General features: G+C 46.6%; 2 protein-coding genes across 3 annotated transcripts; one reads left to right on the forward strand and one right to left on the reverse strand.

Moving 5' to 3' along the window:
- Positions 1 to 9: 9 nt before the first annotated feature.
- On the reverse strand, positions 10 to 8,978 carry gabra5 (gamma-aminobutyric acid type A receptor subunit alpha5). 2 transcript variants are annotated; one of them, XM_085929026.1, is made up of 12 exons: positions 8,773 to 8,978; positions 7,545 to 7,678; positions 6,590 to 6,674; positions 6,403 to 6,527; positions 6,207 to 6,274; positions 5,877 to 6,097; positions 5,312 to 5,394; positions 3,282 to 3,425; positions 910 to 1,062; positions 641 to 852; positions 244 to 548; positions 10 to 142 (listed from the first exon to the last, which is right to left on the reverse strand). In XM_085929026.1, exons 3-11 carry the CDS (start codon positions 6,670 to 6,672, stop codon positions 279 to 281), a joined length of 1,359 nt encoding a protein of 452 aa, XP_085785152.1. In that variant the 5' UTR covers positions 6,673 to 6,674; positions 7,545 to 7,678; positions 8,773 to 8,978; the 3' UTR covers positions 10 to 142; positions 244 to 278. The 2 variants fall into 2 exon arrangements, with proteins under 2 accessions (XP_085785152.1, XP_085785151.1); XM_085929025.1 differs by having other exon boundaries at positions 244 to 575.
- gabrb3 (gamma-aminobutyric acid type A receptor subunit beta3) lies at positions 8,512 to 14,254 on the forward strand. Its single transcript, XM_085929023.1, has 9 exons — positions 8,512 to 9,009; positions 9,107 to 9,198; positions 9,274 to 9,341; positions 11,021 to 11,241; positions 11,396 to 11,478; positions 12,100 to 12,237; positions 12,321 to 12,473; positions 12,796 to 13,040; positions 13,122 to 14,254. The coding sequence occupies exons 1-9, from the start codon at positions 8,936 to 8,938 to the stop codon at positions 13,485 to 13,487; spliced, it is 1,440 nt and encodes a 479-aa protein (XP_085785149.1). The 5' UTR covers positions 8,512 to 8,935; the 3' UTR covers positions 13,488 to 14,254.
- Positions 14,255 to 15,030: the final 776 nt, after the last annotated feature.

The raw sequence follows: 15,030 nt of genomic DNA on the forward strand, positions 1-15,030 counted from the left end.
CATCACCCACCTGTTTAGTACGTGTGCCTCGTATTTGTAGAGCATCTTTGAAGACTGGCTGGAAATAGCCAAACTGTCCTTGACAATGTATTTTTGCAGCTCACAACTGACCTTGCTGTACTTTGGCACCATGCCTCTTGTCCTTTCAAAGAGAGAACTACAATCGAATCCAAATGCTAAAAGGTGAAAAACATGGCCGGCCGGGAAGGAGATGCGGAAGAAGCGACATGCAATGAAAATTACCTCAAATGAAAAAGCGACAGATGAGTTTAGGAAGGTTAAGTGCTGGGCGGCGTGGCGTGCGGCTCCCGGTTGAGATAGGTGGCCCAGTAGACCAGGTTGAAGGTGCCGAAAAGGACGGGGAACACGATACGGGACATCTTGTCGATCTTGCTGACGCTGTTGTAGGTCTTCTTGGGATCGGCGCCTTTGGACTCGGGGGGCCCTTTGAGCTGGACCGACGTGCTGTTGGAGATGGTGGAGACGGACGCGTCCTTGGTCAGGTTGGTGGTGTAGTTGACGCCGGCCGTGCAGGCGTTGTTGGGTTTCTTGGAGAGCACAAAGGGATCCTTACGCTAGAGGAAGAAAAGACATAACTCGATTTGATGAATCGGCGATCCCGAATTGGAAGGCCACTTACTTTGGGCTGTTGGGCCTCCATGGCCTTCTTGCCGTCCCAAGCCCAGCTGCGCTTGGTGAAATAGTTGACTGTGGCGAACTCGATAAGGGCGGAGAAGACGAAGGCGTAGCAAACGGCGATGAACCAGTCCATGGCGGTGGCGTAGGCCACCTTGGGGAGCGAGTTGCGGGCGCTGATGCTGAGCGTGGTCATGGTCAACACCGTGGTCACGCCTGCAAGGAGTCACGGTGAGAGCCGGCAAACGATACAAACGGGTGGCCGCGTCTTACCAAAGACGGTGCGTGCGGGCACGGACTCGCGGTTGAGCCAGAAGGAGACCTGCGACAGGATGACGGTCATGAAGCACGGCATGTACGTCTGGATGACGAAGTAGCCGATCTTTCTCTTCAGGAAGAAGTGAGCCATCATCACCGTGTACTGGCCTGATCGACACACATCAATCATTCAGAGGTTGCGCAAAACCACAGGTGGCAACATTTGACTTTGGGCTCCCTCTAGTGGTACAGTCACTGTAAACCCGATTCTTGTTTGGGGTATTAATCACGATAAATCGGATTGTTGACCCATCTTGTTGTGGTCAGGCAAGATAAACGTCACTCTTGTCCTTTGAACTGACTCATGTTGTTGTTTGGGGTATTAGTTAAAGACAAACAGGATCCCTGTGCAATCCCCTGAAGAATTGACCATACGGACAATCCAAAGGTAAAGCATCGAGAGCAGGATGTTATTTCAGATCAACTGCGGTCATACAAAAAAAAATGTCAGCTTGTTCTTTAAATTTTCCTGGAATCAGGGCTTGTGATCCTACTCATATTTGTCACGTGAAGGCAAAATAAATGGGTTGCCAGGCGAGACATCATCATCATCATCCTGTTAACCAACGAGGGATTGCATTTTATTTCCTCTCCCGTGGAAAAAAAATCCACAGATGACTGCTGATTTTTTTCCCCTCTCTCGCTAATCCCTCGCCACAATCTGCATCCTGTGTGTGCGTGCGTGCATGCGTGCTCAGGATTGGTGCATCCTCTCCTGAGCCGGGACACCACTGAGGCGGCAGAGGCGGAGCGTGGGGCAGAGGCGGCCGCGAGACGGCAGTGCGGAAAAGTTTGGAAGACGTTCCGGCGAGCATCCATCATGTCCTCGGCCAGCGGACGAGCATCCGTCAGACGAGCTCGGTGGCGCCGGCGTCGCCCCGGCGCCGCTCGCTTTTGACCCCGTTTTTTCTTTGCTTTTTATTTTCCACAAATGTGGATGGGAAGGTGCGGAAAGATAAAAAAAAAGAAGACGAAAAATGCGGCTTTGGTGGACTTTAACGTTTGGATTTTGGAGCGTGTGTGGCGAGCTGCCCTTCATCGCCGAGAACAACGCGGCCATGCTGGTCAACTGGTGAGTGAGCGCTGCGCCGGCGTTCCCTTTCGCAGTTGTTGGGAAAACACGCTTTAATTCCCCGGCGTCATTCGGTGAGGGCTTAACGCGGCAGGTCAAGGGTCACCCGTGTCCACTGTGAGCTATTCCCGGCCCGCTTAAGGAGGGTTTGTACCTCTGATTAGCGTCTGGAGGCTCCGTCTGTCTTAAAGAAAGAAGCCTTTGGCGTCACGGCGGGATTTCCAACGCCGCCGGTGGCGCGTGATTCAGATCGGACCGCTATTGGTCGGCGCGGCTACTGCATGTCGACCATAGCAGGGATTCCCTAAATGTGGCGGCTGTACGGAACCATTTTGTTTTTACCAATCACAAGCAATAGATTAATAGACATTTTCAGATGAATTATACTTGGATCATTTGGTTTATGGCTAAAATTGCAATTGTATCATTCTTTTGAATTTAACACCCGAGGAGCATCAACTGGGGTGTTGAAGATTGTGAGGGAGGTTGAAAAGTTTGGCACAGTTTGTTACACTTTCGCACACTTTGCACGCCAAGTCAGGTGCATTTTGGAAAGCCTGGCCTCATACTTGATCTTACACAAGAGAATGGAGCAGATGCCACTCGGCCCCTCCCTCCCTCCTCTCCCCGACGTGGCACTGCCGCTGCAGCCAAAGTGATGACGTCATTTGGTAAAAGCACAACTGCCTGATGGGCACCGCGTGAGGATTAACCCTGCACACCCAATAGCCGGGACGCTGGATAAGTGTATTTTTCTCCCCCTGGGACGGGGGCTTGGAAAGAGAGGGGGGGGGGGGCACATCTGGCGGTATGTGGGAGGCCTTCCCAAATCCGAGTGATTCATTTGTTGTCCCTGTCAGGCTTGATTTGAAAACATTTGCTATGAAGAATTTCAGCCACAGGCTACAACATTAGCATTTGGTTGCCTAACATATACTGAGTAGAGAAAGCTTCTAAAATATTATGGAAGAACCATTTCAAATGACAATTGATCAAATAGCATGATAGTGGGGATGGATTAAAAAAACAAAACGTACCATTTAGTAATGCTAACATGCTAGCAACTGGTAGCAATTCAAGCAATGAAAGCGGCAATGAAGATCAATGTATAATGCAATTTTCAAAGGAGAACTGATAAACGTGTCAGGAATTGATACCACTAGATGGCACCAAAACAATTACGATCACAAAAAACAGCCAATATGAGTTTTTTTTCGATAATGACCAATGGTGAACGGAAGAAATGCACGTTCACCTCTACTAGTGTGGATGTCCTCCGTGCCGGCCGTCTGACCAGTCAGGTGGTACTGGTTGAGCCTGGAACCCTCCTCGCCCACCACCACCGACTTGGCCGCCCCCTTATCCCAAGTGTAGACCACCTCCGAGATCGGGTACGCATCTGAGGGAAACAAACATTTCACCGGTCATGTTCACTCGGGACGCCGTGAAACTATAAACCGGAATAATAATATCAGCTATTCTTGATATCTTACATGAAAAATAAAAAAAATAAAAAAAACAATGAGTCAGGCATACATTTAGTGGATTATAGAGTTGAGTAAATGACAGGTTACGTGACTCTTCTATTCTATTTGAGCTCTTTAAACCTTTGACTGCAATCTCAACAGTGACATGTATTCACAGTTAATCTGCGTGTTGCCGTCCTGGTCCGACAAGCCCCGTTCTCCATAGCCACCTGTGGTGCCTGAAAGTCACAGTACTAGCAGGATGTCATTTTGGCTGCTTGCTTAAACAACCATTTTGGATGGTAAAGGCAAATCTCAAAGTGGAAGCAATGATCACAACATGATCCCTAACCCATTACAATTGATAGGAGTTTTTAAACTGAACATGTCCTGGAATGTGACCCAATAGACGTCGTGGTATCGAAACCTCATGGGGAAAAACAATAACGTAAAAATTCTGTCTCCACTCTGTCGCACCAATTTCTACGGAAAGTGCGTCCGACAGAAGCAGTTGTGCGGCTAAAACCAATCGTAAAGTATAACCCCCGTTACTAAATCTATGTGTGTGCGGCACTCGGCGGTCCAATCTACGAGCACTAATCCCACGACTGTGGTGTCAGAAGACTTCACAGATTGTCTTCAATATCCCCAGATTGACCTCAGCCCCATCGGGATTATTGTCTCTGACCAGCCGCGACAACGTTGGCGTGTTTTGTAACGTTGTCGTCCATTGTCTGTTTCTACTGGTACTAGCGCTTCTTTGAAGCTAACATTTAGCGAGATACTAACTCGAGTAGAGGGTGCGCTATGGATTGGTATGGGTAAATCAGGTGCTGCTCAAAAAAAAATTTTGGGTGCCGAAACGCAAACATCTACAGTGCGTTGAAGAAACGCTGAATCTTTTAGGGCGAGCGCCAATAACGCCAATTACAACCAATTCAATATGTTCCAAAAACTTTATCGATACTTTGCAGGTTTGAACGACATAGCCCAGTCAAAATTATTGAGTGTGTTTAACAACGACATAAAAAAAAGTGTGACTCCAAGAGTAGGACATCTTATCATTAGCAAACTAGCAAAACCTGAGCTGACGAATCCCAAGCTCGCGATAGTAGCCTAGCGAGATCATGAGAGGTGATTAACGTGTCCAAGAACGCAACCGTGGCAGCTTTGAGAGAGCCAAGAGCAACAGGGCGGGAGAGCGGGACGGCCCAGCCCGCCAGGCGGCATCCAAGGGGGTCAAAGGATTAGCTCGGGTTAATGGAGTTGCAGGAAACCGGATGCGACGCTGATAGCTTGCAAGGCTCACGCAGGCCCCAGCACATCACACAAAAGCTTTTTTTTTTTAAATGTATATTTAAAAGGCTTTCCAAAAACCCCTAAGCAGATCGGAAGTTAGGATTCTGTGTTGTTCTATTATTTGATTATTTTGTCAGCTTGCTCTCCTAATTCTGAAAAAAATGGATTCAATTTTAAACCTAAAACAATTCTTGCTTATTTTGCGTTTTCTATGAAAACAGAGGGGAAATACAACCCCCTTTTTTTAATGAAATGAATTATTGAGATGTATTTTTAAAATATGATTGTGACATCTTTGTGAAGGCGGCAACGGATGAAGTCGACTGCGTGGCTTTACCTAATGAACTGCCCTGTGAGCTGTGTGTATTTAAGTCTACCTTGCAATTAATCTAAGTCGTTTTAGCTTGGACTGGGCGCACCCGTCTAACTGCAGGGAAGCCCCTCGTAATTCATTCCAAAAGCTTAAGGGCCAGCTCAACTTCCCCTACGTCACAAAACAAACACCTCGTGGTCTACTTACAGCTTCCAAACTTGAGGGGGCAGGCGTGCGCGTCCATGGGGAAGTCCTCCAGTTGCATGGGGCACTCTGCAGATATAGTCAGTCTGAAATACAAACAAAAAGCCATCCATGCATAAATAAACTTTGTGTGAGATGAGTCCAAAAAGTCCTATAAAAGCCATTGAACTGAATTGAAGGAGAAGACTTCTACTCCCACCGTGTGGACTTAATTGTCGTTTCATCATAGAAATGTAAAAATGATGTAACAATGTACTTTGTGCGACATTCGCAGATTTGATTAGAGAACATATCCTTTATTATTCCTAAAAACTCATCATCGGTCCTATTCTTTTTTTTTGTGTACAGATCAAAGCTTTGACACCATTTTGTGGCATCATGAGGTCAAAATTGGCATTTAGTAAAAACGTTTTGCTGCCACCTTGTGGCATCAAGAGGTGTTACAAACGTTTTAAGATTTGCGAGTAATAGACCACCTCCCAAAAAGGTGGATACTACTCGTACTCTAAATGCTGCTACTACTAACTGCAGATACCATGGTGGCCAAAGTCCCGGGTCCGTGAGGTACCTCATGGTGTAGAGCAGCGTGCCGTCATCCTGCAGCCTCAGCAGCTTGTTGGGCGTGGTCATGTTGTGCGCAATGGACTTCTTGCCGTTGAGGAAGAAGGTGTCGGGCGTCCAGATGTTGCTGGCCAGAAGGTTGTTGAGCGGCAGCATCTTCATGGGCCCTTCAAAGCACAGACGCTCGTCCTTCCAGCTCTGGCGGAAGAACACGTCGATGGTGTACTCCTGAAATTGAACAGCAAGTCGGCCATTTTGCGTTACAAATTCCATCGCTCGTACTTTTTGTGAAATTCAAATTTTGAGCTAATTTGAAACAAATATTTTTAAGTCGTACCATTTCCGTGTCCGAGACTGGACCGAAGCTGGTGACAAAAATGTTGGTTTTGATCTCGGTCACCTTTTCTGTACGATTGCAGAAAATAAATGATTTCAGACAACACACATTTGCACCAAAAACACTTTTATCTTGAGGTGATGAACATTTACAAAGGGATGTAAGTGTTGAATGTGCGTTGTGTGCACGCCGTTACCTCCCAGTCCGGGGCGCAGCCTGTTGTCGTAGCCATCCAGCAATCCGTCCAGGATGCGGGTGAACACTGTGATGTTGTTAATTAATTCCGTCTCGGTGGGGGTCCCCGTCGCCTCCTGCTGGAGGCTAGACGACGACAACTGTACGTCAAATTACTGTTGATGATGGTGATGATGCGTCACGCTCACCTCGGGCGGCAGGTGAGGCTGGCGAGCAAGAAGCAGAGCCACGCGTGTCTCATTGCAAAGCTGCACTGCATTCCATCGCCCATTCCTGCGGACAAAAGGACCTCGTGATCATGTCCGGCCAAAACAAGGGCTCATTAGGAATCGGGCTCCGAAAAACGAGATTGACGCCTGAGGCTCAAATGCTGTCTAGCGTTCTGCTATTCTGCAGAGATCACAGCTTTATTTTGACAGACGTCAGCGAGGGCAAGAGTTGTTTCTTTTTTTGGGGTGTTGTTATCCTTTATGGTCATTGAAAAAGTCTCTATTGCGTTTTCAAAAGATATTTTCTTTGCGGGACATACTTTTAAAATATTTGTATCTCTTTGTTATTTAAACTTATTTAATAATTTGTCATGTATTGCTGTATTAATCTAAAATGTGTTTTATTTTGCAATGTTCTTTCTTTTAGTTTTTTAATTTACACCATTATTTTTTCATATTATTTATTTGGAGTATAGTTTTAGTTTCAAATTATTTTTGCGGGGTATTTCAAAGTGCCAATATATTCTTTTAAAAGTGCCTTTTTATGTAATTATTTTTCTAAATATTTAAGGCCATTTTATACATCTTTTTATTATTATTTTATTATGACATTATTTTATTATGTATATGTGCTTCATCCAAACATATTTTTAATATTTACTAACACATGATTAGCAAAAATTCCTTTTTTTTGTTGTTGCATTTTTAAAGATCCAGCACTTGCTCCTATGCAAAAAAATATATAAATGTAAATAATAATTTAAAAAAAGCCACAGAAAAGGGGGGGGGGGGGTTAATTAGGCAAAATCAGAACGGGTTAAAAAAAAATCACAGCCCACTGGAATTGTTCCACCTGCATCCCTGCACCACACATGATGTTCTCCAGGAACAGCACCTTGTACCCCCCCCACACACACACATTCACACCTTTTACCTTCAAGAAGAAGACGACGACGTCTATCTCTCGTCCTCCAGCGTTGCTCTTCGGCAGGCTCTCCCCGGCGCAGCGCTCCAAATTTGCCGTTCTGGTGGATGGGGAGGGTGGGGGTGGAGAAAGAACGCCCCCCCCTCAAAGAAAAGACGTGGTGTTCAAATAGAAAAAAATTAGAATAGCGTTACTTTCATTCTGCTCGGCCGTCGCTGTGACAAAATAAGGTCCCCCCCTCAAAAAAAAGGTCTTAAAATATGATGAGGAGGCGAATGGGAGAACGAGAGGAGAAGAGAGGGCGGGAAGCAGCACTGGTGGATGTGCGCAGTGGCGGCGGGGTGAAGATGCTGGGAGGGGATGGGGAGGAGGGGGGGGCAAGAGAAAGAGAGAGAGAAAGCGGTTGGATAACACCGCTGGATCCATTCCTTGTTCTTAGCCCACTTCTGACACCACCGAAAAAATAATCCAAACTGCTGACTCGTTTGTTGTGACAAGTTGACGTTCCAGCTGCAGGGCTGAACCACTGAAAAAAAATACTTCAGTTGACATTTTTCCCCCTCAATATTCCAATTACGATTGGACGCCATTATTTCTCAAGGTCCTCTTCCAATGTAGTTTCATTTAAAAAAAAAAACACAAGCAACAAATGAATGTGTTTTAATGTATCATTTGAATAGGTTCCAATTGTATTTTTATTTACAGGAACGCCGTTGATGGGAACAAAAAGCTGCACGCCATCTACGACACAAGGTGAGTGTCATTTTTATTCTGTCAGCGCTGTTTATCCAGAGCCATGGTATGGAAAGGCGGTGGAAAGATTAGATTGTTTTTACAACATAAAATTGGCTTCTTATGAGCAGAATTGACATGTGTCAATGCTGTTTATAGCACACATTTCATAGTTCCTCATCAATTGAATGCACAAAAGGGTAGACAAAAAAATGGCAGCGCCACCTTCAGGCAGGGAGGGACAACAGCAGAACTTTCACCTGAAAATTGTACTCGTTTATAGTAATTGAGTACTTGTACTTGGATATTTCTCATCACCGGAGCCCCCCGCTGGGCCAGCCTTGCTTCTCATTAGCCTTCCACATGAACACAAGAGTGTGCGTGAAGCGCGCAAGAACGTTATTTGAGGCGACAAGCTGCCAAAAAAGGAGCAAGAAGTACTGCGTGGGACGCTGTGGATTGATGGCGCGTTCAGGCGTGTGTCGTCGTGTGGGTGAAGTCTCACCTGATTTAGTGGCGCTCGCCGGGGAGAGAGGAAGGGACCGACCGAGGGAAAGAAAGGAGGAGGAGGGAAGGAGGAAGGCAGGGAACGAGCGAGCGAGCGCCTCAAGGCAAGGGGGCGAAGCGCCGACTCGCACCCGGCCACATAGCTCAACGACGCTGGGAGAATGAGGGCCCTCCGGGCGGCGTGCTGGTGTCATTGCTGGCCGCTGGTCGTGGCCGCTATGTGCGCATGCGCCAGGTGAGCTGGCCTTTTGGCGCCAATCGGCGTCTGCTTATTCCAATATGCAAATATTGAAATTTCAAATATTCAAATTGCCTGCTATTTTCTCTTTTAGCGTCAAAGAGCCTGGCAATATGTCTTTTGTCAAAGACACGGTGGACAAACTTTTAAAGGGATATGACATTCGTCTCAGGCCAGACTTTGGAGGTAAGAATACTTTATAGATTGTATTTATTGACATTTAGGTCATAACATAAATGCTTGGTTGTGTTATTTTTCAAGGTGCCCCTGTTGCTGTTGGCATGAGCATAGATGTGGCTAGCATAGACATGGTCTCCGAGGTGAATATGGTAAGTTCCACGCAAACTATTTGATTTTACACATTTAAATGCATATGCATACATGTCATCACTTGCAATGGTGACATGCATTTTGAGAAGCGTGTGGATAAATCTTCCCACGAAAGCATCATGCCAACCACTCTCATGATGTATTCATCGTAAAAGACATGCTTGATTTAGCAAACCGACGATAAATAAAACATTGATTGCAATAACGTTGACATTAATCTGTGTATTTACACGTCTCTGTCAGACACGCATAATTTAACGACGTGTCTGTTTTCATGTCGTTACATTCATAATGCAAACGTCTGCTTGCGCATTTATCCACAAAGACAAATTTGTCGAGATGTTTGCGTCCACACAAATATCCATCTTTACATTCACAAGCATGCTAACGTCAGACACAAAGTTAATCCCGCGTGAATGAATTCAACATGCGGTTTGTCGAACAACTTGGTGCACATTCCACTGGGGAAGTGTCTCATGAACCTTGAGCACGCTGTTCCGCTATTCCCAGTTGATAGGCAGACAATTTGCACGTCTGACATGTCTTTGCCCCGGGATGGCACGCCGTTCTCCCGCCGGGCCTCATTAACCGGAGACTTAAAAACCAGTCTTGGTTTCTCCCGAGATCTAAATGATCTGACAACAAATAAATTGCTACTTTTAAAATTTGAATTGCGATGAGACTATTGTGAAAAGTGAGCTTCAGGTTGCAGAAAGTTTTCAAACGGTGAGAGCTCCAGACGCTGAGCTGCACCCGCCATGTCGTGCCAAAGCTGATTCAGCCGAGCCACTCCGCCGGTGTTGCTGCACGTGGGCGGACATCACGTCTCACAACACCTGCTTTTCATCTCACTACTTTCTCAGCAGCGGCTTCTCTTCAACTGCTATTACACGTTAGCATGAAGCTAGAAACATTTTGGTGTTTCAATCTGCCGTTTTGCATTGTTATGCTTTCGACAGGGAGTGAGAAAACCTCAATCAAACCCGCTTTGGAGAACTGAGGGCTGATCTTTTTCATTCCCTCAAAGCGATGTTATATGATAGTCTCCCATTTACTGGCAGTGAGGAAATACATTTGGGAGGAGGGAAAGTATTATTCTGTCCATTTGCATATGCACTTACTGTAAACAGCCAGCCCAGTTAATGTACTGTACACACATAATATAAATGCACGCCAGAGTCTTCAACGGCACAAGGAATGAGTTGACAATGTTAGTGTGATTCACTCCTAGCTAAGAAAATGATGCAGTTGCTACACCATACAGCAATCTTGCAAAAAAAAAAAAAATGCATTTCCATCATTTCATCTGCGTCAGGTCAGCACTTTTACACGGCCCAGTTATATTTATTTGTTCAGATGGCTTGTAGTCAGCCTTGCCAACGACCGTTACGGGACAGGCGCCGTAGGCCGAGCGTAGCGCTACACGGAACACGCGTGCGAGCTCGAGTCACTGATGCGGCACGGCTTGTTTATTTCCTGTGACCGGCTTATTTATTTAAGAGAATATTAGTCAGCAGAATGTCAGCTCCTTTAAAAGGCTGCAAAAGCTTTTGTGTTACGCCCGATCAGTGGTGGAACGTAGCCAGCGAGTCAATGAGGGCCTTTATTAATTATTGATCCATCCATCTATCAGGATCTATCAATCCATCCGTCCGTTTCCCCCCTCCTCCCCCGGCAGGACTACACGCTGACCATGTACTTCCAGCAGTACTGGCGGGACAAGCGACTGGCCTACTTGGGCATCCCGCTCAACCTCACCCTGGACAACCGGGTGGCCGACCAACTTTGGGTGCCCGACACCTACTTCCTCAATGACAAGAAGTCCTTCGTGCACGGCGTCACCGTCAAGAACCGTATGATCCGGCTGCACCCGGACGGCACCGTCCTCTACGGGCTCAGGTAAGAGGCGGGGCCGATAAGTCGGCCCGATTCAAAACTCGCGTTCTGTACATTTGCTCTGCATCGTATAATCTTCACACCGCAATGCAGCATCAACTAATAAACATTTGTTTCCCTTTTTTTTTTTCTCCTCGCCCCCGGCCTTTGGACTCAGAATCACCACGACGGCCGCTTGCATGATGGACCTGAGGCGATACCCGTTGGATGAACAGAACTGCACGTTGGAGATTGAGAGTTGTGAGTTAATGACACACACACACGGTGCAAAGGAGAAGGAACCCTCATTAGTTTTGATGATATGTGCCCCTGCGCTCGCCATTGATGCGGAATCATGTGTAAAAGCGTGTAAGATTTACATGTGCTGCAGTCAGCGCTCCGGCGCCGCCTCGTAAATCAGCCCTTTTTTGCCTCCCGCAAATGTAAAGTGCATCGCACGCGGTTCATTCACAAGTTCGCCCCGCTGTTAAATCAAACGACCGACCGTTGCGCCGTGCTAAAAACGATACCCGGGAGTTGACAATGTCATTTTCAATAAATAAACGTTGTTTTTTTTTTTCAACTCAAAAATATGTTGCTGTCGAATCATGTGTTCATTCACATAAACAAACTACTATTCATTTGATTCATTTATCAAATATTTAGGTATAATACTGATGTTTTTAATTGTAATTAAATTCAATCCGATTAAATGCTTGTTCGTTAAAAGTCTATGTGGTAGGAGGACCTTAAAAAAAATCAAATATGAAATTGCAATCCAATATTGATAGTAATTAATTCGTTTTCTAAATTGTTCCGCCTGAGTGCAATAAAAAGAATAACCATTGTCTTTTTATTTTTTATTTTTTAAACACGTGACAGATGGCTACACGACGGACGATATCGAGTTCTACTGGAAAGGAGGCGACACGGCCGTGACGGGGGTGACGCGCATCGAGCTTCCGCAGTTCTCTATCGTGGACTACAAGCTGGTCTCCAGGAACGTGGTCTTTTCCACAGGTAAACGTTGGGAAATATGAAATGGAAAAAAAATCTTGCTCCTATCTCTTGTATTCATTTCTTGTGTGTGTGCGTGCTTGCAGGTGCCTACCCTCGACTGTCTCTGAGCTTCAAGCTGAAGAGGAACATCGGCTACTTCATCCTGCAGACTTACATGCCCTCCATCCTGATCACCATCCTGTCCTGGGTCTCCTTCTGGATCAACTACGACGCCTCGGCCGCTAGAGTCGCTTTAGGTAACCGGCGCCGGCCTGTCTCGGAACATCAAAACAACAACATGATCACGTACTGCCGTACTGATGCTTTAATCTGTGTCAGTCTTACGCTCCGTTCTCGTTCTTGGCCCTCCAACGGGAATCGATGGCACGGACCCACACTGCTCTCCGCTCCCTCCCCCGCACACACTGTTCAAGCTCTATATTTTCAGCCCACTTACGCAACAGCGCTCAAAACAGAAATGCAAAGAAACACAGTTGATATAGTTCATGTATGAATCATGTCCAGAAACGGCCAGTTGGATTACTATCCTGACTCGACGGGCTGCTTTTGCGTCGGTAGGCATCACCACCGTGCTGACCATGACCACCATCAACACGCACTTGAGGGAGACGCTGCCCAAGATCCCCTACGTGAAGGCCATTGACATGTACCTAATGGGCTGCTTCGTCTTCGTCTTCCTGGCCTTGCTGGAGTACGCCTTCGTCAACTACATCTTCTTTGGGCGGGGACCTCGCATGCAGAAGAAGCTGGCCGAGAAGGCGCAGAAGGCCAACAACGACCGCGCCGCTTTCGAGCGCGCCAAGGTGAAGCGATATTCTGTTGTAGAGAGATAGTTAAGAAGTTAACCAAAGTTGAGACCCATTTTTGTTGTCCCCCCCCTCCAGGCCGACTGTCAGGGCAACATCCTGCTGACCACGTTGGAGATCCACAACGAGGTGGGCCACACCACTGTTACCACCAGTAGCACCCGCAGCAGCACCGGCAGCAGCCTGTACGACGCCACGGCAAACTCCACCCCCGTCCCGCTGGACAACTCCTCGGGCGTCCAATACAGGCGCGGCGGCGGGCGGGCCGCGCGACCCACCGGTTCGGACGCCAGGAGGAGCCGCCTGAGGAGACGGTCGTCGCAGTTGAAGATCAAAATCCCCGACCTCACGGACGTCAACGCCATCGATCGTTGGTCCCGTTTCATCTTCCCCTTCTCATTTTCCTTCTTTAACGTCGTCTACTGGCTCTATTACGTCAATTAATGTGTACCTGCGCTTTTCGTGATGCTTGGACTTGTTGAGGACGTGGGCGTCCTTGTCACGGCACGGCCAACGGGTCGTCCTCCGTGCACGGTCGCTATGTTGCCACGCCACTGGGATCTTAAAAGGCAAACAAACATCACATCAAAGTCATCAAAGGACAGCGACCAATCCTGGGTGTACACTGATCCCACTTTTCTCGCCAAAAGTCATCCACAATTAATTAATTAATTAATTAAGGCCTGTAAATTGTCCAAGGGGGCCAGTGTCTGGTCTTTTATGTGCCCTGATTCATTTTTGGGCTGGTTAAGGTCTCTCAATTGCCATTTGTGTATATGGACCCTGAGCAAATTGGCGACCAGTCTGGGGTGTATCTTGCGTCCCTCAACAAATGTCATCTTGGGTTAAATTCGAAATGGTCCAGATGTGTGTGTGTGTGTGTGTGTGCAAAATGTTTGTCCATTTGTCCCCTGCCATTGCCTGGTGGCCAGCTCAGAGTGTGTCCCACTTGTCCCACCAAATATCATTTTTGGTTTAATTAAAGACTCCAAATTTCCTGTGAGTGTAAATGTGAGTCAGTGTGAATGCTCGGTTGTCCATATGCGCCCGGCAATTGGCCAGCAACAAGTCCGGGGTGTATCCCGCGACTCTCATCAAAAAGTCACCAACATTACCTGATGCTAAAGTTAGCATGGATACTAAGGTCAATTTGGGTCGTACGTCTTTAATGTTTATTGATTTATTTTTCAAATGACCGCCAGACTTTTCATTGTTTTCATTATGTGTTGACTTTATAAAAACATGCAGACAAATCCCAGCTGGTGTGTGTGCAGTTCTTGTCGAAAGCGTTCTCGCCATCTGCGGCCGGCCACGCGTAGGAGTGGACGCCAACTGCCACAACATGGCAGAACGCTCGCATGGCACAAGATACTCGAAAAAAACGAGACGAGCGGCAAACAACCGAGGAAGTCGTTTTTTGGGTTGTCTTTTTTAAAATTATTTAATTTTAATTGGTTGATTAAAATAATTTTGTTTTTTGACATCAAATATCTGCGCCACTAATTGAGAAGGACTGGTATCGTGTAAGTGATTGCCCGATTTTGAATGTGTGACACGTCTGCTGAAACGAGGATGTTACGTGAGCGACGTTGCTTGATGGGGAGACAGCACGTCGGCTTTTACGTTTCAGCGGGTGAGCCCTCATATTGGTCTCTTTGTTTGCTGAGCTGTTCTGGGAGGCTAACTTTAGTTGCTAACTCAATGTTGCTATGCCACATGAGAAATCTGTTTTGTTCGTGCTGTTTCTTAGCACCTCGTGAAGGCCAGCGAGCGAGAGAGAGAGGGTGGCGGTAATAGTGACTGGTTGCTAAGCAACAGGAGGATGCCTTTGTGTGTGTGTGAGTCAATCTTGATGTGTCAAGGTTTGCTGCTGTCATTGTTTAAAGGAGACATAAAGTGATATGTAGCAGCCTGGACGCCAATAGTAACAAAACATGAGTCAAAATGACAAATCCTAGAGTTACGACGGGAAATATCAACCTTGGTT

This window comes from Syngnathus leptorhynchus, chromosome 13 (genome assembly GCF_054491065.1).
Source record: "Syngnathus leptorhynchus isolate UIUO chromosome 13, UIUO_Slep, whole genome shotgun sequence".
NCBI lineage: Eukaryota > Metazoa > Chordata > Actinopteri > Syngnathiformes > Syngnathidae > Syngnathus > Syngnathus leptorhynchus.